The sequence below is a fragment of the Emydura macquarii genome, unplaced genomic scaffold, assembly GCF_026122565.2.
Source record: "Emydura macquarii macquarii isolate MOO-44397 ecotype Brisbane River unplaced genomic scaffold, CSIRO-AGI_Emac_v2 contig_302, whole genome shotgun sequence".
NCBI lineage: Eukaryota > Metazoa > Chordata > Testudines > Chelidae > Emydura > Emydura macquarii.
Window position 1 is genome coordinate 771,924 of NW_027130439.1, and position 22,729 is coordinate 794,652.

Genomic DNA, 22,729 nt, shown 5'->3' on the forward strand with positions numbered 1-22,729 from the left:
CAGGCACCGGTCCATAACACTACGGTTACAATCTCTGGCACTATGGCAAAGATCTCCTCCATCTTGACCTTGGTCTTCAGTGCTGCATTCCCGGTCCCTGGCGTGGAGAAGAGGCTGACTGGCAGCAAAGCATCGATTGCCGTCTCCTTGACACCAGTCATCGCCTCGATGGCATCATTCACTGGCATGGCGTTGGTCTACAAACACCCGGCATTTGTTCCCGGCACTGCAAAACCTACTGCATCGCCAGACCCCTCTGGCCAGGTGCCAATCCCCTCCAACACAGCACGGTTCAGGGAAATTTTACCGAGGGTTACCGTCCCCTGGCACTGCTCCTCAGTACCGCACTGCAGCCACTAGGAGGAACCACAATCAGCACTGCCATGGTCCCTGAGAGAGGAGTGGTACTCCTCAGACTCGGTGGGAGGAGAGCCCAGTCACGGGCCCAAAGACATAAGTTGACAAACGCACCAACGTTTAGTTTGGGTCCACTCATGGGGGCTTGGCCTTAGGGACAGTGACCAGCCCAGTGCCCATACTGGAATTCATGGGGGATCCTGTTGGCACTAGGGCCTAACTCGTTCCAGTCCTCCGTTGCTGCATTGGGAAAACTCAATGGCGCTGACCAACCTGGTGTGGGAGCTGCACTCAGGCTCAGACAGTGGCATTGAACAGCGGGACCCAGAGATGGAACTAGCTCCCCTGGAAGAGGGCACGATCTCGCTCCTTCCACCAAAACTACCATCATCCTTCTCATCCCCAGATGAGTCTTTGGTTGGCCTGGCCCTACCAGTGCCGGCAAGCTATTTCAGGGCCCACCAAGAGCTACTTAAGAGTGGCATCCAACTCTAGAGTTGGAGGCGGAGGAGCTTGCGAAGCCCACAGACGGCCTTTTCAACATCCTGGCCCCTGCAGTTCCAACTAGAATTGCACTGCTGGTCCATGAAGGAGTGCAAAAGGTGGTCAGAGCCCTCTGGCGGACCCCATCCTCCCTGCCATCTATTTCCAAAAGAGCTGAGAAAAAATATTACATTCTGGCTAAGAGCTACGAATAGTGCTCTCCCACCCTCCTCCAGGATCTCTAGTGATGGCTGCAGCTAACGAGTGGGACAGAGCAGGTGAGCAGGTGTGCTCGATGACCAAAAATAAGGGGTCCAAGAAGCTGGATTTGTTTGTAAGGAAGGTTTATTCAATGTGCAACCTCCAGCTCAATATCTCCAATCAGCAAGCTTTGCTGGGGAGATAGAACTATAACATCTGGGACTCAGTAGCCAAGTTCAAAGATTCCCTGCTCCAGGATGTTAGGCAGGACTTCACATCTGTCCTGGAGGAGGCAAGTCACTGTCCAGAGCTTCCCTCCAAACGGCACTGCACGCTGCAGATTCCATGGCTAGATCAATGGCTTCAGCAGTGTCCATGTGACCGTGTTCATGGCTGCAATCCTCAGGGCTGTCGCAGGAGGTGCAGCAGTCCATACAGGACCTCCCATTTGAGGGGAATGCTCTATTTTTGGAATTAACTGATACTGGGCTTCACGGCCTAAAAGACTCAAGGGCCATGCTGCGTTCCCTCGGCCTGTATATGCCACAGGGATCCAGGAACAATTCCAGCCATCACAGCCTCCTATATTCTCTGGCCAGCCGCAGCAGGAAAACTACAGGAGAAGGGAAAAGGATGAGGGGTTTAAACACCATCATCCCACCTCCTCCTCCTTCATGGCCATCCAGTCAGGGCTCACAGCAGGCATTTTGAGGGTGCACCTGAGGACGGTGCCCCAGTCTGGCCCAGGATCCATCCGCTTCCCCCCTCCCCCATTTATTTTTTAACTATTTATTCCCCTTCCGCTCTTCATGGGCCCGAATTACAGCAGGCCGATAATCCTCAACACTGTCTCAGAGGGCTACACCCTGCAGTTTTCTTCAGTTCCTCTCTCCCTGTCCCTTCAGGACCCCTTCTCATGAGCAACTCCTCATTCAGGAGGTGGAAACCCCTCTATAAGGAGGGGCTGTGAAAGAAGTTCCTCAAGACATGAGGGGAAGGGGTTCTACTCCCTTTACTTCCTTATACCAAAAGTCAAGGGGGGCCTCAGACCCATCCTGGACTTGAAACAGATACCTCAAGAAGTTGAAGTTTTGCCTGGTCTCCCTAGCCTCTATCATCCTGTCTCTGGATCCAGGGGACTGGTACGCCACTCTTGACTTAAAAGACACATATTTCCATATCTCCATTTTCTAAGGTCACAGGAGATTCCTATGCTTCGTGGTAGGTGGTTGCCAGTATCAATTCACAGAGCTTTCCTTCTGGAGTCCCAATTCCAGGTAATGTGAGGCATCATTATGGACATAGAATCCCATCCAATCATGACTGCTCAATCATGCCTCAGGCTGCTAGGCCACATGACAGCCTGCACATATGTGGTCCAACATGCTCATCTAATTTCACTCCCTGCAGGCATCAGTCTATGGTTAGCATCAATCTAGGTGCCCAGCAGGCACAGTCTTCATCACATGGTTACAGTTCCACAGAAAGTCCTGTTGTCCCTCTCATGGTGGACAGACTCACGGGCCCTCCCTTCAAGCCACTAGCAGCCTGCTCCCTATGGCTACTCTCATGGAAGATTTCCTTCCTTGTGGCGATCACCTTAGCACAAAGGTTTTCCAAGATCCAAGTCCTCACCTCAGAACCACATTACACAGTGTTCTATTAAGACAAGGTCCCGGCCCCATCCAGCTTTCTTACCAAAGGTGATGTGACAGTTCCACAATAACCAAGATATATTCCTACTGGTGTTCTTTCCCAAGCCACACAAATACAGTGAAGAGCGGAGATTGCATGTTCTAGATGTTAGATGGGCTTTGGCCTTCTTTATTGATAGAACTGAGCCCTTCTGGAGGTTGACCAAGCTTTTTGTCGTGATGGCAGAATGGATGAAAGGCCTACCGGTCTTCTCCCAGAGGATCTCCTCATGGATAACTAACTGCATGAGTTAAGTTCTGTTATGAACAAGCACAGGTGCCTCTGCCAGTGATCGTAAAAGTTCACTCGACCAGAGCACGAACCTCATCAGTGACCTTTCTGGCGCAAGTGCCTATCCAAGATATTTGCAGGGCTGCCACATGGTCTTAAATCCATACTTTCGTATTCCGTTATGCGATCACCCAGCAGGCCTGGGATGACGCCAGTTTCAGTAGAACAGTATTACATATAGCACTTACATAAACTCTGAGCCCACCTCCATGGGTACTGCTTGTGAGACACCTAATTTGGAATTGACATGAGTAAGCACTCAAAGAAGAAAGGACAGTTACTAACCTTTTGTAACTGTTGTTCTTTGAGATGTGTTCCTCATGTCTATTCCATGACCCTCTTCCCCCATCCTCGCAGTTGGAGTTGACAGCAAGAATGAACTGCGGGGGCTTAGGGCTGGTGCCGCCTCATCTATCGTCACATGAGCACAGGGCTCCAGAGGGTGTCAGAGCCACCCCTACTGATACTACTAAGGCAAAAAAAATCTCTTGAAAGCTGTGCACATGGGAGTGCATACACCTAACATGGAATGTACATGAGCAATACATCTTGAAGAACAGTTACAGAAAGTTAGTAATGGTCCTTTTTCTGGCTCTAGTTCGAAGACTCACTATTCTTTGCTACCCACTGTATCTATTTGTACAGCCCATTTCTAGCGGATTGCAAGATAAATCGATTACATTAATAAAATCGATCCAGAATTTTCCTTTCTTGCAGATAATGACAGCTTCATCTTTAAAAAATGACTTTACAAAGACAATTTTTCCGTTATATTTCTTGAGGATTTAAATTTAAACTTTATTTTATTTATTTTTGAACAGTTATAGACTGATAGTTGTTATCCTTTGCTGGAAATTACTTTTAAATGATATCTAAGGTAACATTTAAAGATTCCCATCCCAAAACTCATGAAAATAAAATGTTAGCTGGAAAGAAAAGACTACCCAGTGTAATACAAAACTGGTGCAAGAGTATTAACTATTTGATGGGAGAAACGTATTGATTGTTTTTGTTTTTTAAAAGAATTGTAATTATGCAGTCTTTGCTTGATGGTGTACAGCAATGGACAATGAAGGAGAAAAGAGAGCAGAGAAGCTGATCCTTCAGGTCTGACTCACGAGTGGTACCTCTAACTTCACATAAGCACTCATGAGAGTAAGGTCTGCATGATCAGTACCTTTGCTGTATTTTATTATTTGCTTTACTATTGCTGTACCTTGTTGAACAGAGACTATAATAATATAGATCATTATATTTTCCCCATTCTGAAGTTATTATATACTTTGAAAAAGAGAGTCTAGTTTTTAGTGGTTTCTTGTAATTAAAAAGTAAAGAATATGTGACACCATACTGTGACAAGACTGAGATATGATTGATGTTTGCATTGTTCTGGGGTTATTAATTTGATGGAACTTTATTACAGCTGCTGTACTATACAGTAATTTTGAATCTGTGTGGAGAAGTGGTTTTAGCTTCACAGCATGAAATAATTTTGAGGCACAATTTTCAATAGGAGTAAAATCTTTACACAGAAATGATGCAAAAGCTTTTGTTAATTTATTGTTTGTAGGGCACAAAAGTGTATACATTATTTGTAAGCATGCACCGGAAGAAGAAGTAAGTTATTTTCTATCATGTTTCTTTCCATTTTGACTCTGTATGTCACCTAGAAGTGAGAGACTTTTTGTGAATTAAACAATCAGTTATGTTGTACTGCCATGTTTCTTGACCTTCCGTGAACACTACAAGGCCCATTGATATTCACATGCATTTGGGTACCGGGCAGGTTGACATAGTGATAATGAGAGGAGGAAATGAGATTGTTTGACGGGACTAATATGTTGATCATGTTTTCTTCTTCTGGATTTTTTTGGTGTGTTCTATAATTATCAATATTTTATAAGAAGGACCACAGCAAGGGATGGATGTCTTCTAAAATAAAATATGCATAAATACATTTTAATACATCTCGAGTCAGTGGTAAAACATTGGTCTAAAGGGACTACTTAATCATTTGGGTAATCTCTCATACAATAGGTGTGGATGCCTGTGAAAGTGAAAAATGGGGATGTTTTTAGTCAGGAAATGTCATCAATTTCTGCTAATCAGCAGCTCACCCTCACCGGTCATGTCAGTGTAGGTATAAATTGTAAGTTAATGCTTAGAAAATACCTGGTGGAAAATGGAGTACAATACAGCATTTTTATTAAATGGTAAACACTTAAAAATTCTGTGCGCTTTACCTTGTAACACTAATTGAACGGATGAGGTAACAAACTGCTGTTTTAATTTCTTCTAGTTTGTGGGGACATCCATGGACAATTCTTTGATTTGATGAAGCTGTTCGAAGTAGGAGGCTCTCCTGCCAACACACGGTACCTCTTCTTAGGTGACTATGTGGACAGAGGGTACTTCAGTATTGAAGTAAGTTTGCTATTTCTCTTTTTTAATCTGAGGCTACTTGCAGTGTGATTTTAATAATACTCTAACAAATGCATGGCTGTTGGAGAACTTAATAGATATCACTATGAACAGCAAACATTGGGATAGAATTAATTTCACATAAAATGTCACTGTATTAGGGTGGTTAAAATAAGTGATTTTTTTAATAAGTCCATTTTCTTATTTACGTTTATTTAAAATGTATTTTTAAACTAAGTTTGAAATTATAACAATCTATGCTAAGGCCTGAATTTACCCTAATCCATTAAAAATTAAATTAAAAAATAACATTGAGCAAGTATATATTTGCTGCTGAAGTTTTAAATAAAATCAAACCACTGAACTGGTGGAAGTCACTGGCTAAGCACCTTAAACCGGAATTTGTTGAAGTGCTAATCCAACATTTGATAGCAATAGTCTCTTCTACAGAGAGAATATTTTCATTTGTTTATTCAGCTAGCTCAGTTCAATGACTAGTTTATTCAAAGTTAAGAACCTGATTAGGAGCTGAAAAAGCAGGAAAGCTTGTTTTCCTCTTCCATTGTATGAATAAACACTAGGTGTGAGAGGCTCAGATCTGCTAGTTTTTAAAATCTTGAAAGACTTAGTGACCAGAAATAATCAATTCAATTCACTGACTAGAGATTATTTATTTATTTACTTTCTTCTATTATGGTAGCGCCTAGGAACCTTGGTCATGGTCAGGATAAATATATATTTTTTTAAATAATCAGTTAGTTTTAAATGCAAAACATGTTTTGAAAAACTTTTTCTCTTATGCATCCAGTCCATTTTAAGGTGGTTTTACTTAACTAATAAGACAAAATTTAAAATGCTGCTTTATTCTTTTTTAATTGAGTTCCAGTTTACATCCAAATTGAGCTTTACACAAATCACAAGAAAAATAGTAAGCATCTAGTAAATAAGAAATGCATCCATTCAACATTTTCTAACATAATAAAAATATTTAAATATTAAAAATCTGAATAAATGTACGTTAAGCTATACAATTGCTTTAATAATTGTATATAGATATAATGTATCCTCCTGGTTAGCAAAAAGACATATCAAATATAGCATAAAGGCTATATCTAATGGCAAATCAAAATGTTTTAGGCCTTCTAAGCAATGAGAATCCATCTTCCTTTGGAAAATAACCACATTTCAAAACAAAATTAAAATTGATTATGTAAATCAAGATATCCTGCTTGCTGATTTAAATCCTGATTAAAATAGATTTAATTTAAGTCAATCCACCCTGCACTCATGTTTAAAAATGCATTTCACTGTTTTTTCAGTTATTCAGATTTCACCTATCTGAATTTCACATTATTATTGTTTTTAGTACATTTTTTTTATGGTAGTGTTTTGGGGCCTACTAAGAATGAGACTCCTTTGTGTTAGGTGCAGTACAAGCATAAACTAAGAGACAGTCCCTATTCTGAAGAGCTGACAATCCAAATAGACAGGAAACAAAGGGGTTGGTAAAGAGATATAACATAGAAGTAGAGGAAACAGAGCGATGGTTTGCAAATGTTACATTCCATGATTTATTTTAGCATGCATGGGGAATTAGCTAAATGGAAAGACAAAGAAGGGAAGATGGGATTGCGAAGGGTAGGAGTGAACAGGTAATCAGCACAGGGAAGAGAACGTTATGACCAAATTTTGGATCAATCTGAACTACCAGCCTTTTAATGGGCAGCCTACAGCCCTGATCCTTCAATTGTTTCCGTACAAAAGGACCACTGCACCCCCTCAGAGCTCCACTGACGACAATGGGACTCTTTGCAGAAACAAGGATCCACCCTCATGCATCCAGCTGTAGGATAAGGATCTGCTATCAGCAGAGTGTTTTGTTTTTTTTTCAAATTTCAAATACCTGAATCCAAAATTGCCAAATTTAATCTAATCCAAATTCAGATCAGATGTAGTCACCTTGGGGGAAAAAAAAAAAATGGTCATTCAAAATGACAGTAATTTTGGACATGAGAATCAGATCCCGTTCTCCAAAAATTCAGGCCTCTATCATTTGAGTTAAAGAGACTCTCCTTTATCTGTTATTACTAGCAGTATAGGTCCTATGATGCACAGTTCAGCAGTTCTGATTCCATCGGTTAGAAGGGAGCAGTACGTATACACGCTGGCCAGTTCATTATAATATGATTAAATAGAAGCCCTTGTGTTCCATGTATTTCATCCAATGCACAGCACTATTTTGCATGTTTTCAAAATGTAGTCCCTGCAACGGTAGGCTGCTATCTTCTAACGTTTTGGAAGTATACTGTCACAAAGCAGAAGCATTTGCAGAGAATGTGTGCAAAGCCGGCTTGTATATTTTCTCACCGGTTTAATATTTATTGTATGATTTATTTGAGGGGGCTCTTCTTTTGATTCTGTAAAATTATTTTGGTTTATTAATCCATCTTAACATTTATTTTTAGTAACAAAATCTTTCATTTTGTAAATAAAAATGTATTACCCAAAACATAATACCATTATATTCTTAACATCACTAGTTTTTAGCCCAACTACTGGAATAACCAGCTCTACTGTATGTACCATCAACATAGCAATCTATCAACTTGAGTCATGTTTGCTTAGTTAATATATCCTAGAAAGTTGGACCGAGTGTAAACTCATTACTGTTTGGTAGTTGAAATTTGTATTTGCAGCTGCATACAGTTTTAACTGTAACAATTAGAAGAAATGTATTTGTTTTAAATATCAGCTTTGTGAAAACTGCATGACATAACCAGAAGCCCCCCACGATTCAAGGCAAGAATGATTCTTAAATACAAAATGAAAGAGATGAAAAGCTGCAATATGTAAGAATGCTTTGGCACCTTACACATTTCTTGCAGGAAAACATTGACTCTCTTATCTGAAGAGAGCAAAGGTCATTTTCCTGGAATAAGCCTTAATAGAAGGTAGGCCTGATCTAGCCAAGGTATATAAGGGTAGTTCACACATTCGTAGATCCAGTTAGGTAATGAAGACTTTAAACTGCATCTGCTATGGCAAATTTGAGACCTATCATTTACCACAGGTGCCTGCCAGTGCCGCTCTGAGCAGGCTTAGATGACATGATGGTGAAAATACCTGAATTTGTCTGTGCTACAGAATACTTCATTGTTGAGCCCCTTCTCCCCTCCCCCCCCTTTTTTGGTGGCCAGTGCAGGTAAGGGGCTGTTAAGCTTTCTTATAGCTTCCAAATAGAATAAAAAGGTGGCCCAGCATTGTCACTTTCTGACTTCCACTGCACAACATCACACAGCAGTTTAAAATTGACACCCATGCAATTCAGACCTTGCTGTGTTTCCATGGTGGGCGAAATTATCCCTAGCTGTAAGCTGCAAGGCATTTAGAATCCTTCTGGATGGAAGGTGCTATATAAACCATTATCATTTTGAACAGAATTGGAAATTGCATAGGGTAGGAGGAAGGAATTTGAAAATGCAAAGGGGAGAGAGATTAACACACACTGAGTATCTATTAAATGTGAGTGAGTATGTAGAATAAATAAAAATAGACATTTTGTGTTGATTTAAAATATAGTTGATACTGCATAGCACAATAAAATCTCCAGGCATATTCTATATGTTCACACCAGAAGGGACCATCATGATCATCTTTTGTGATCCCGTGCACATTACAGGTCACAGAACCTCACTCACCCACTCCTGTAGCAGGCCCATAAAGCTGTGGCTGAGTTACTGAAGTCCTCAGATCTTGACTTCAAGTTACACAGTATCTACCATGTATTCTAGTTCAAACCAGCAAGTGACCGCTATCTCTGGGATATTTTACTCCTGGGGAAGAATTCTATATAGTAACTCTGAGACCCCTAGTGTCCCTCCCATCTTCATCTGTTCAAGATATTTGCTAATTGCTATGGCACATATGTGACTGCTATCTCATCATACCATCCCCTTCATAAACGTAGCAAGCTCAGTCTTAAACAAGTTAGGTTTTTTTCCCTCTCTGTTCTTCTTAGAAGGCTATTCCAGAGTTTCACTCCTCTGATGATTAGAAACCTTCATGTAATTTCAAGACTAAACTTGTTGATGGACAGTTTATATACATTTGTTCTTGTGCCAGCATTGGCTTTTAACTTAAATAACTCCTTTCCCTCCCTGGTGTTTATTCCTTTGATCTAATTATTGAGAGCAATCAATCTCCCTTCCTCCTTCATTTTGTTAGGCTACACAAGCTAAGCTCCTTAAGTTTTCCTCTCATAAGGTAGATTCTCCATTTCTCTTATTCTAGTAGCCTTCCTCTGCACTTGGTCCAGTTTGAATTCATTTTTCTCACACATGGAGGAACCAGAGTTGCGCACCAGTATTCCAAATGAGGTCTCATCAGTGCCTTGTATAATGGTAATAACACTTCCCTATTTGTACTGAAAATACCTCATCTAATGTATCCTAGTATTGCATTAACCTTTTTCACGAGCGCATCACATTGGTGGCTCATAGTCATCCTATGATCGACCAATACATCCAGGTCTGTCTCTTCCTCTGTCGTGTACAACCAATACCTTGGCTTATAGCAAAAATTCTTATTGTTAGTTCCTAAGTGCATGACCTTTCACTTTGCACTATTAAATTTCATCCCATTTCTGTTACTCTAGTTTTCAAGGTTGTCCAAATCTCTTGTATGATATGCTAGTTCTCCTCCATATTGGCAAAACCTCCCCAGTGTGTCATTGGCAAATATTAGTACACACCCATTTTTTGTGCCAAGGTCATTAATGAAAATGGTAAATAAAATAGGTCCCAAGACCGATCCCTAAGGAATTCCACTAGTAATCTCCCTCCAGCCTGTCGTTCACCTTTCAGTATGAACTGTTGTAATCTCCCCTTTAATCGGTTCCTTATTCACCTTTCATTTCTCATATTAATCCCCATCTTTGCCAATTGAACTAATAATTTCCCATGTGGAACTGTACCAAATGCTTTACTGTGATTCAGGTAGATTAGCACTAGAAAATCAGTTATCTTCTCAAAGACAGAGATCAGGTTTGTCTGTCTTGATCTACCTTTTGCGAAACTATGTTGTATTTTATCCCAATTATGGTTTACTTCTACATCCTTAACTACTCTCATTTTCAAAATTTCTTCTAAGTTCTTACATATAATTGAGGTAAAATGTAAGAATCTGTAGTTTCTCAGGTCACTTTTTTTCTATTCTTAAATATAGGTACTATAGGTGCAATTCTCTAGTCATAGTATAGGGCCCCTGATTTTACAGATTCATTAAAAATCCTTGCTAGCGAGCTTGGAATATCATATGCCAGTTCCTTTAATATTCTTGGATGGAGATTATTTGGATCTTCAAATTGGTCCCATTAAGCGTCTTGAGTTTGGCTTCCACCTGGAAGAAATATTTAGAAACAATTAAAATTTGTTCCACTATCCAGTTATAGCAAAATATATACACACTTTTACAAACATACACATTTTTTTCAATCTAAATTTTCTCCCTATCTTCTGTACTTGCAATGTTTTAAGAGGAAATGGTTATTTTGAAGGGGGAGGGAGCTTGCAGGGATTGAGAGATTGAGTTTTAAAACTAAACTAGGAAAGGCAAATGCCCAGATATAAGCTCTATTGTATAGGTGTGAAATGTTGCTGCTTCCTACCAATAATAACTATTTATTAATCATCTGTATGTCAGTAGTACCTAAAGGCTTCAACCCAATTAGAGCCCCAATATGCTAGGTACAGTACTAAATGATGAGTCCCTGCCCCGCAAAGTTTACAACCTAGAGGCCCCAATCTTCCAAAGATGCACACACATGCTTAAGTTCAGGCATGTTGGTAGTACCAGTGACTTTAGTGAGACTGTTCACATGTGTAAAATTAAGCACAATTAAGATTTTGGAAGAACAAGGACTAAAAGACAAGTTATCACAGGTGGATGAAATAAACGAATGTTCTTATTTTCTCAATAGAATGATACAAGGCATAGTCTTTTCTGACAAACTTAGATTTTCTCCACCAATTATCTTTCTTTTCTTGTCCTTTGGTTGCACCTCAGTGCTTCTTATGTAGAGTAACAGCCTTCTGCAAATCAGAATATCCGATTAGGTAAACTCACTTCCATCACTCATAACATTTCCGTGTTGGTGGAAACATTTAAGGTTTTAACAGTGGAGCCTGGAACTCTCACTTTGCCCTTTCAAACAAAGTCAGTCCAGTCATGAATAAAACTAATGCAAATGAATAACACAAACCAGTATTTTCAAATCTAGGAAAGGCAGGGAGATTATGTAACAGGGTTGTTCGCTGCCTCCATCACCACTTCTATTCCTTTGTGTGTGTGCAGAGTAGGTGCCTGTGCAGAAGGAGAGATGTCCTGGGACAATTTTGACAATTAGTCCTAATTGCACAAAATTGGGATTACAAAATAAAAAGGTGGCCAGATTCAAGAGAGAGAACTTGAATTTGAAGTTAAATTTCAGTTTGAAGTTCCTAAAGTATTCATTTAAAAAACTAAGTGAAGCACTTCAGAAAATGAATTGTGTTACTTGTTAGCTCCCTTGTTTTGTTTTAAAAAGAGGGTCTCTTTAAGGAAGGAACTAGGGGTTGCATGAGCTGAGCAGTTAGAAAGGAAAATAACAGCAGCAGTAGCAGCAGTACTTTGCATATGATCATTTAAAATAAAATCATATGGGAAACCAGTTAGAAGAAAGCATTTCAGTAACTAAGCCTAGAGGTGATAAAGGAGCGTGCAAGTGTCAAAACAAGATGATAAAGCAGCCTGGGAATATTCAACAGATGGTAAAAAGAAATCTTAATGTTCAAAATATGCTTCTCAAATAACCCATTAAAATAAAAACAACTCACATTCTGGCTAGGGAGGTGGGGCTGCGTTGATGGCTACACTGTAGATTCCACAAGGGAAGATTAAAAAATTCACAACAGCAGCAACACAATTCTTTTGCCTTTTTGAATTGTAAATATGCCCAATCTAACCTCTGGATGCGTGTGCATCAAATATAAAATGACACAAGATAAGACCAAATGAAACTCACAAAAAGTCAACTCAAGAAGAACTCGTGTCACTAAAGTAACTCCAATTCCTACAAGCCCCCGCTATGTCAGGCAGAATTTGAGTTAAGATACCGATCCTTCTGCATGCCCTGAAAGGGCTCCCCCCCAGCCCACACACACACACACACACAGTGAAATCTTGGCCTCATTAAAATCAATGGGAATTTTGCCATGAACTTCAGTGAGGTCAAAATTTCACCCTCTGTATCTTTATGACCGAAGCTGAAGATCTGGTCTGCGCACAGATTTTGTATCTATATACATATTTCAGTTAGGGGTGTGATTTTTTTTTTTTTTTTTTTTGGAAACCATAATAGTTATACCAGTACAACTTCTAGTACTGGCACAATTATGGGTATAAAGGTACCTTATATTAGTATAGTATATTCCTTGTCCCTTAACTTTTATAGCCCTTTTATACCAATATAACTGCATCCACACTAGAGATGTTAATTACTTTTAATTATTTAAAGCGGTACAACTTTTAACTTAGACCTTGTCTAGAGTTAGGGGGCCATGCTGATAATACACTGCCTAGAGTTCTTCACGGCTTAAATAAAGGATTGTTGAGAAGAGTGCAAAAATAGCACACATTCTTCCTTCCCAATGTTCAATACCTTGCTTTTATCCACAGTCACTATCATCTGCTACTGTGTTTGTCTAGTTTTGTGAAGTTCTCTGTGTTATCAGCTCTCATGATTTTATCGCAAGTCTTGATATTTGATTTTTTCCTTAAAACTCCAGCTCCTGGAATCACGTTATGTGAAAATCTCAGGCTGCTTTTGTTTTTAAAAGAGTTAGTTTCTAGCCCTTATGATTATGGAGAAAAACTAGAAAACATGCTCCCTAAAGGCTCAAAAACCTGAAGGCAAATGAAAATAATCCACTTTTTTTTTTTTTTTTTTTTTTAATTCCCATGATGTGTAAGACAAGCTCATGATTTTTATCAGGATCTCATTCATGAATTTTAAATGCTTCATGTTGTCAATGCTGGTTCTTTCTGAAGTTTCTCATAGCCTTAAAGATAGATGTAGGAATAATCTACAGCATCTAACTGTTAAGTGAAAGAGGGGAGGGGGGACGGCGGAAGTAAAATGGACAGATACCAGTGATGGAGGACCCTGTAAATAAAAACCTTAGTAGATTTTAAATATGAAAATTTATTATTAAAGTTACTTCTGCATGATATGGCTACATTTAATAAGAACCTTGGTGAGACCACTTCACCATTATAATAATAATAATATAATAAACACTTTGCATTTCTATAGCTCCTTTTATCCAGAGAACAGGAAACATTTGGCAAACATTAAGTAAGCCTCCCAACATCTCTGTGAGGAAAATCAATATTGTGATTTACATTTGGCAGACTTGTTAGCTGAGGCACAAAGACATTAAGGAATTTGCCCAAGTTTGCACAATGAGTCATTGGCAAAATAAAGAGCAGAAAGAAGGAATCCTTCCATTGTGCTGCATTCTTACCATGAGACCACACTGCCACCCACTGTAGTATCTGGGGAGCTGATTCAGGGTGCTCATGCAGAGAACAAACAAAAAAAAGTGAGCACAATGGGTGAGGAGTGAATAAAAGAAAGGAAATCACCAGGAAACAAAGATGCTGCTCAGGTTTTAGTAAAACTTTGTGATCAACCATATAAAGTGTGGTCAGATCTGTCCGGTTCCTGCATAGAGAAAAATCACCAGGCCTATAATTAGAATAAAATATCTTCTTTAGAAAGAAATAGAAACCTTAAACGGGGGGAAAGTGGCCTCTTTAACAGAGGAATAACTGTAGCAGATTTCAGTAATAGGAAACCTGAGTCTCACCATCTAATGACAGATTTATACTACAAAATATAACGTGTAAATGTGACTGTTACCAAGAGGGGAAAGGGTCAGATTTATATGTTGTGACATAAAAGTGTGCTTCTACTCTGAAATGTGGCCATGTATATGATACTTTCTTATTCAGCAGAGCTGCTTCCTGTGCGAGTGTTCAGTCATAGCTGCCTACTTTGGTGAAAAGGTTTTTACTTCCGTTGCTAAGGCAGAACCAACGTAGCTAAAAGGGAGTAAGCTGGCTTCTCTTTCCTTTTAGTACATAAATCAATAGAATGCTTACTAAATAGAATTTTGAGACACTGTTACACAAATGTCTCTGAAGCCATGATGTTAATATACTGGCCTACATTTTCTAAAGTGGCTTTTGTAGTTTTTGGATCGAACTTGAGGAGCCTTAAAGAGACCGGATTTTCCAAAAGTGCTAAGCGCACCTGCCCTCAGCAAATCCATCCCCTTTTAAGGTGTCTCAAGTTGGGCATTGAAAATCACTAGTCTTGTGAAAATTTAAGCTTGCACAAGCCCACTGACTTTATAACTGCAGAATTTTTTATTATTTTTTTATTTTTTATTGTTGGTGGTGATGCATATGATGAGGGAAACCAGCTTGACTTTCAGGGCTGAGGTAGGTAGAAAAGCCTAAGAAGAAAAGCCACCTTTTCACTTTTAAACTCAGCACATCTGTCATAAAAATAGCTGAAAGACACTAAACATAAACTACATGATGCAGTTTGTCAAGTTACATTTTAAAGACTTGACAATTTTTGGTAAACTCAGTCTGTGACCATATGAAAACAAAAATGAGATAGTTCAGAAAACTATTAGCAGTGACCAGACTGGGAGATCATTGCTATTAATCGTCATAAAGGACCACAGAGTAAAATCAATATGAATAAAGAATATTCTTCATGCAAAACCTTGAGAGAGAGTGTATGTCATGTTTACAAAAACCAAAATTCCTAACTTGTCTCAATAATACCGTGGACTATTAAAATTGAAGGGAGTTTTAAAAATCCTTAGCTGGTGTAAATCAGCATAGGTTCATTGACTTCAATGGAGCTACGTTGATTTACACCAAATGGGGATCTGTTCTTCAGTTTATCACCTTCTGGCAGCATAAACAGCTGTGCAAAGTGGATGGAAAACATGAAATCAGAATGGTCGTGTTTTACATGTTCTCTGCACTCACTGTGCTGAAGTGTAAATGATTAAACAAAGTGTAAGGCAGTGGGGAATCAGATCCTTAATATTTTTTACCAATAATGCAGTTTGCATTTCATTTAGCCTGTACAGAGAAAATCGGTTTATCAACTAGTTGTTCCCATTCACTAGCTCAGTGCTACGTTTGGGTTGCAAGTAATATAGAGGAAGATTAAATCTAAAAGTAACACTTGAACCTTAAAAAATCCTATTAGCTATTGTAAAACTTGATTAAAAATAATATTTAAATGTTAGGCTTGAATTGCCTAACAGTATCAGAGGAACAAAGGGATCAGGAGGTCATCTAGTCCTGTATTCTGTCTGACTGGCTAGCACCAAATTGAAGGTGCAAAAAGCCACACCCCTGGTAAATGTGGGGTAATCTATCCCCCCCAAGGAAATATCCCCCTAATAGCTAAAACCTTAAGGCTTAAGACAATCTTTATCTCCCTCCCAAAACTCATCTTTTAGAATTAACTATTATAACTCTAGATATTCTTGTTATCTCTGTATGTATGTGACTAATCACTTTTTGAATCTTGCAAAGTTCTTGTCCCATTTAAAAAAAAAAAAATTGAAAAACCTCTTAATAGTATAAATACCTTATGGAAAGGATCCAGAAGGTTTACAGTGCGCTAGTTTTTATTAGCAAAACATCTCACATATGAAATTAACACTCTGAGCAGGATTTGTAACTATCTAAAGATATAGAATAAATAGTGTGTTTTACACAAGCTTGAAAGAGTTAAATTCATTTTTAACATAGGAGAGACCGGTTAGGCAATGAAGTAGAAACCGAAACATTCAGAGACTTAAAAGATCGTTGATAGTCTCATTTCTTCCTCCTTATGACCAAGAAATGTCATATTATAAGAGCGAATCAAATCACCAAAAATGGTTCACTAGAAGTATGAGGTGTAAACTGAAATTCTTCATAAACCAAACTCTCAAATCCCAGATCATTAATCAAATACTGTTGAATTATAGGCAAGAAAATGAAAGTATAGTAAATACATTTGATAGATTATATCAAAATCTTTCTTTTTATTGTATATGCTAAGATTAGAATTCAGGCACTTTCTTTTTCTCCTGCAACAGATATTGAGCTCACTACACCCCAAATATTCCTTTATTGGGCTAACATTTTCAAATTTGTGTGCTTAAGATTATGCACTGTTATAAAAGGGCCTCATTTTCAATAGTGCTGAGCACCTTAATTTGAAGATTGTGGCATGAATTCACCCCAGGCTTTGGAAAGCTGTCTGCTATATACCCTGCTGCCCAATGGTCTAGAACCTGCCAGCACTGTCCACACAATGAGTAAAGCTAGACAAACCATGGGTGTTTTAACTCCACTTATCCTGAGTCCAGACTTGTGCAAAACTATACCAGTGTTCATTACAAATTTTTGTATACAAATTGTGCAATTTCACGAACTCTGTGATTTTTTTTCACAAGTGCTTATGAAATTGTTCCAGGGCAATATTTTGTTACTTCTGTCATGAAATGCAGATTTTCCTGTGAAATGGTTTCCCTGGCAGATTTCTGTCCAACCGCCCAAGATAAAATGGTCTTATTTTCCCTGGACATACAAAGCAATAATTTTCAGGAGCTATGGTACACAAATGTGTGTAAAAAGAAAATGTCCCTTAGCAAGAATGTAAAACTGCATTGAAACCTAATAATTTCTATGAAACCACCTTATAGCATGGGAAAAAATCTGCATAAAATATGTGAACAGCCAGGCATACCGTTTGAAATGAGGCTGAAATATTGTATACCTTTGTCAATCAATGTCACTATTTTAATGTTTGGTTTTTGTTTTGCAGTGTGTGCTGTATTTGTGGGCCTTGAAAATCCTTTATCCCAAAACACTGTTTTTACTTCGTGGGAATCATGAATGTAGACATTTAACAGAGTATTTCACATTTAAACAAGAATGTAAGTGTGCTTTAAATTCATGACCTCCTTCCATATTACTTTGTAATTGTTTGTTTGTTTGTTTGTTACTTAGTAAGTACTCATGTAGCACTTAATATCAATGATTTTGCATCCTTAAACCATCCTTCTCTGAAGGGGAAACCCTCTGAAGGGAAAATAAAATCATACAAAAATCTTTGTTTCAACATCTGGTAATGTGGACAGGCAAAAGGATTGGATAATATGAAGGAGTTAGGAACTGTGTTTTTATAATCATGGGAATTCTAAAGATACATGGGGAAACTTCACCAAATACCACAGATGTTGGAGAGGCCACATAGTTTCTGCATATCTGTGCTCCTTACACACCTTTATGTCTGCCAAACAATGCTTGTCTTGGTGTGTCTGTTGCCATTGGTCTCCTTGAGACAACTGTGCACCATCTCTTCCTTTTGTTTGGGGTAGGAACAAATAACACTTTTCCCTTCTAAATTGGAAGTAAGTGTAAATATACAGTATCATGCGTTTCTTTTAACTTTTTAAAAATGGGCATTCTTTTCTTTACTGTACTAAAGAATACTGGGATACTTAAAAGATGTAGGCTGTAATTTGCACAATGAAAATCCTATGTCTGCAGTAATATAAAGTGAAGCTATTGCATAAGTCCACATTCCTGTTTAACACAGAAGATGAAAAAATGTTAATTGGCTCAAATGCTTCACGGTTTACTGATTTTAATATGCATATTGGTAAATTAACATTTCAGATTCATTGTATTAACTCATTCATTTCATAATGATGTTTCTGCAGATAATTAATTACAAGTATGTGGGTTAAAGTTCAGATTCCTCTGCATAGACCTGTTTTTTATGGAAAATAATTTCCTAGACAATGATAACCTTTTACAGAATTTTAAAGTTTTCTGTGGAATTTCTTAACAGGAATATAATTCTGTATTAAACTGGTTGGTTTAACACTTCTGTAGAAAAAATATTCTGTATTAAATTCTATGAGCTTTTAGACTAACTTCTCTGGAATGCTTTTGAAGTTCTGTGGAATCTTAGTAGTTTCATGTCTATTAAATTCTGTAGAATTTTTTTAAAAGTAGGTAAAAGTAACCCTAATATCTGGTCTTTTCATGCTCAAAACATGGGGGGGTGAACCTTCAGTATGCACAGTGATTTATGTTCAGTAAAGTTACAGAAAATATGATCTAGGATTTTATTATACAGTTCTGCTCCAATTGAAGTCATTTCACCCTTTTTCATTGAGAGCAGTACCAAGCCTTTAAATTAAAGCAGTAATCTTTTAAATACTGAATACCATCTTCTGATACCATCTTAATATCCAAAAGGTAAAATAAAGTATTCAGAACGAGTATATGATGCCTGCATGGATGCCTTTGACTGCCTTCCTTTGGCTGCTCTGATGAACCAACAATTCTTGTGTGTACATGGTGGCTTGTCTCCAGAGATCAACACTTTGGATGACATCAGAAAAGTAAGTCTGGGTAGTGTTCAAGTCCAATAAACACTAAAACCACGTATTAACAAAACATGAGGTTTTTTCATTGTTGTTAATTTGTGTAAGATTTATGGGGGGAAATAATTGTTTTTTCATTGTCATGTTGCATTCAAACTAATCTTGAACACTATCGTCATTTCCTGGTCTTTCTAAAACAGAAAAAAAGAAATTGCAACAATTGGTAACTTTCTTTTATTGAGGAAGCCACCAAAAGCTTTGTCAGCAAAAAATGTAAGATCGATTTTCTTTGCTTTTTGAAAAATTAATTTTAAGTAAATACGTTTAGAAGCATAGTCGAATATGGAGTCATTAGATCATTCATTTCTTTTAGCATGTTTTAAGCATCCTGTTGATTCCTGTGGTGTGAAATAAATGGGTAGTGTGCATTTATTTGGAGAAATAAAACACATTGTGTGTGTGTGTGTACGACTGTGGGGTTTTTATATAACTACACTTGCAACAAAAATAATTGAATTTTATATGGCTCCCCTGGTGTATAACCAAAATAGCTTCAAAGATGGGTAGTGATCTCTTTTGAAAATCTGGCCATTAATGTCATAAAGCAGCTACTGGGTGAGACTTTTCAAAATCTGGCCCTCATTTATGTGCCTGAATGGGAGCTGAGCTATTTTGAAAATCTTGTCACAATAGTACACACTGTACTTGGCACCGGAAAACCTGTTCCAGGGCTCTTTTTGAAATCTGGCTGTGTGTGTTCACTTTTGCACCCTCAGATACAAAACAGAACCTGATAAGCTATTCTCTCTGGCTGGGTAGCAGAGTCAGTGAAGACAGTTAGATGTGCCTCAAATTGTATTCTGTGTTTTCTGCTCTCAACCTCATTGGTTTCAATATTGCTTTACTATGGAGGAGCAAAGAACCAGCAGTATTCTCCTACTTCTGCTCTTTCCATCTACAGTATATCAGTTTGACTTGAGTCAAGTGGATAGGAACAACCAGAGAGAGAAAGAAATGTCTCTGTCCACATGTCTTACCTCCATCATACTATTGTAGCAACAATGTATTTGCGGTGAAACTAATGACATACTCAAAATGCAGGCAGTCAAGATGGGAATCAGGGATTTTCTTGTTACATTTGAGTCTCTGTTTTAGGAGGTTGATTTTCTATCACAGAGGGAATGCTCATTTGCTTTTGTTCCCTATCTATCTAATTGTTGTTATTGCTCTGAATTACATTGCAAAATGTACTCTCTGTAAACTGAGGAGTCTAATGGCTGGTGTTACCTGGACAAAATTCCTGTCTTTGGAGAGAAAAGCAGACCAATGTCTTCATGATTCCTGTCTTGCATTTTTTCCAAAGTAGAACCAGATTTCTCCAGTTCTGCTGTGACACTGATAGTGATCCTGATTCTTCTTGACATTTGTCCCTGGGAAGACCTGCCCCAATCCTGAAAAATGTTTCCAAAACCTTTCATTTAGGCAGTTCAACTCCCACGAAAATGTCACTGTGTGCTGTCTTTTAATTGTATAGCATGGCAGACCATTTATTCAGTGTTCAGTACTTGATGAGTAATATATGACAGCTGATAATCATTTTCCTTACCCATCATTTGAATAACAGTACAGATTCCCTGATTCAAAGTCTCTTTCTAAATGGTTCTTTTTATAGTTACACTCCACTGTGCCATTCAAGCCTACTTTCCCCTGGTGGGCCATATCCCTCTCAGGCAGGAAGGTCAATAAGGCTTTGCAAAAAATCCTTCCAAACCCACCTGTTCTCCTGTTCAGTCTATTCTTTGTGTCATCCAGGACCCTCCTGAGGTGGCTGAATGAAAATTTGGCTGCTGCTTGCAAGAAATCTAGCCATTCTTGCTGGAAGGTGATTCTTCTGTGACCTATCTTTCTCTTTCCAATGTGATGTACTGCAAGATGTCTTCTGCTTGTTATCGGTAATAGATCTGCTGTTGCTGGTATTAGAAATAGTCTTGCATGTGAATTGCAATGCAGATTTACTCTCCCCCCCCACTTTCCTTTTTGTGGGTGGTAATTTAATTTCTTTTGAACTGAGTCTTAGGGTGGGATTTAAAAAAAACACCTTTAGTTTTGACCAAACTCTGCTTCCATTGAAGAGGCCAATGCTGAGCACTTTTGAAAATCCAACCTTTAGAAGACACTTGTTACTGGGAACTATTTCCATATTCATTACCTAAAAGATCAGGTTTAGAAGCTAGTAAGGCCATTCAGAAATAACCACTGGGGGTGAGATCAGCTAGGAATTTTTCACGCTGCCTCAAAGGAGCCAAGTAAAGAATCCCAGGTGGTTATGAATATATCACGCTCACAACCTTGTTTTTCTCTTTGTTTGATCACAGACTTCAAAGCATAATATTAGTAAGTATTCATGATTCCTCAGATATCACAATGATATCAATCACCCGTGGGTCACTGGCTTTCATAAAATACTTGACTTGATACACTTTTATATAGTACAATAATATAACAAATCAGTTTATTCAGTTGCTTATTCTTTTGGGTTCAGACCCCCTGTTCTTCCCTCTTGGGTGTATGGATCCTGATTGTCACAACAGAAAAATACATAGCTGTTTCAACCTACAGAAGCTTAGCCTGAAGACAGACAGGTTTAACAAAATGAGAAAGATCTGATCTTCACTAATCTGACTGTCCCTTTAATGGTGCTGCATCAGTCCAGCAAAGGAGGTGTTGATGCAACAGCCAGTCACTACCAGATTAGTGTATTAGAGATGTAGAAACATGATTATCTTACACAGAGATCAGTAATAGGCTCTCAAAATGAAAACGCTTCCAGTATTTTCATCATCTTAGGTGAGGTATGTTACATTGATACCTATACTAATTTAATATTTTACCTATAATACCTATAATAATTTAATACTACTATATTTAAGTGTCTTTTTAGAGTCTGTTTTTAAACCTCATAAAGGTTTATGAAGACAGATATCACACTGTTTAAATTCCATAATTCCAGTGTTACCTATTTTAATAGAGATTTCCCCCCATGATGCAGTACTGAAGGAAAACTTGTATTTTATATTGCAAATGTGTACATCAAAACTCTTCAGAATTAATATTTTGCATTTTACTTTTAAAATTTAGGGATTTTCACATTTGTAACTATTATTGTTAAAGGGGATTGGTAAATATTAACACAATTTTTTACACTCTCAGAAACTACTAAATAAATAGTTATAATAGCCAGAATTACTCTGTATCATGCTGAAAATGTTTTCCACTAGTTGTACCTTTTCATGGACACCAATTGAATTAAAACATCTGCATTGTAATTACCGAAAGTAAAATTGTAATTGCAAGTAAAGGTTTACTGTTGATTAAACAGAAATTCTCTCTGCCTTAAAAATTCGTTGTTTTCACAGTACAGTACAATGATAGGTTAAAATTGTTTAATGCTCAGATTCCAGGTTAGGGTCATTAACATTTTCAGAATTTTTTTTTCATTAACAAGTCTATTCATCCTAGGCAATCAGCAGGTTTTTTCATAATTATGAATCTGTGTTATTTCATTTCGATGTATTAGTTACAAAGGCATGAATTATTTAGTGGTCTGAAACAAGTTAGACATGTGGGTTTGCGATGAATATTTTATGGTGAGCATGTGAGGGTAGAAATACAGAAGCCTTCCTTTATTAAAACTTTTTAATTGGGTGCTGGAAAAAATGAAAAATCACTTCATTCCTTTCAGATAATAGTAAAAAATTGTG

General features: G+C 38.0%; 1 protein-coding gene across 3 annotated transcripts in view; it reads left to right on the plus strand.

Annotated features, from left to right (window-relative positions):
• The window catches only part of PPP3CA (protein phosphatase 3 catalytic subunit alpha), a 282,859-nt gene that overhangs the window by 193,632 nt on the left and 66,498 nt on the right, over positions 1-22,729 (plus strand). For all 3 annotated transcript variants that reach the window (XM_067553595.1, XM_067553578.1, XM_067553587.1), the window contains exons 3-5: positions 5,327-5,451; positions 17,396-17,507; positions 18,841-18,986. In XM_067553595.1, coding sequence (XP_067409696.1) covers positions 5,327-5,451; positions 17,396-17,507; positions 18,841-18,986 — 383 coding nt within the window. The remainder of the gene's footprint in view (positions 1-5,326; positions 5,452-17,395; positions 17,508-18,840; positions 18,987-22,729) is intronic.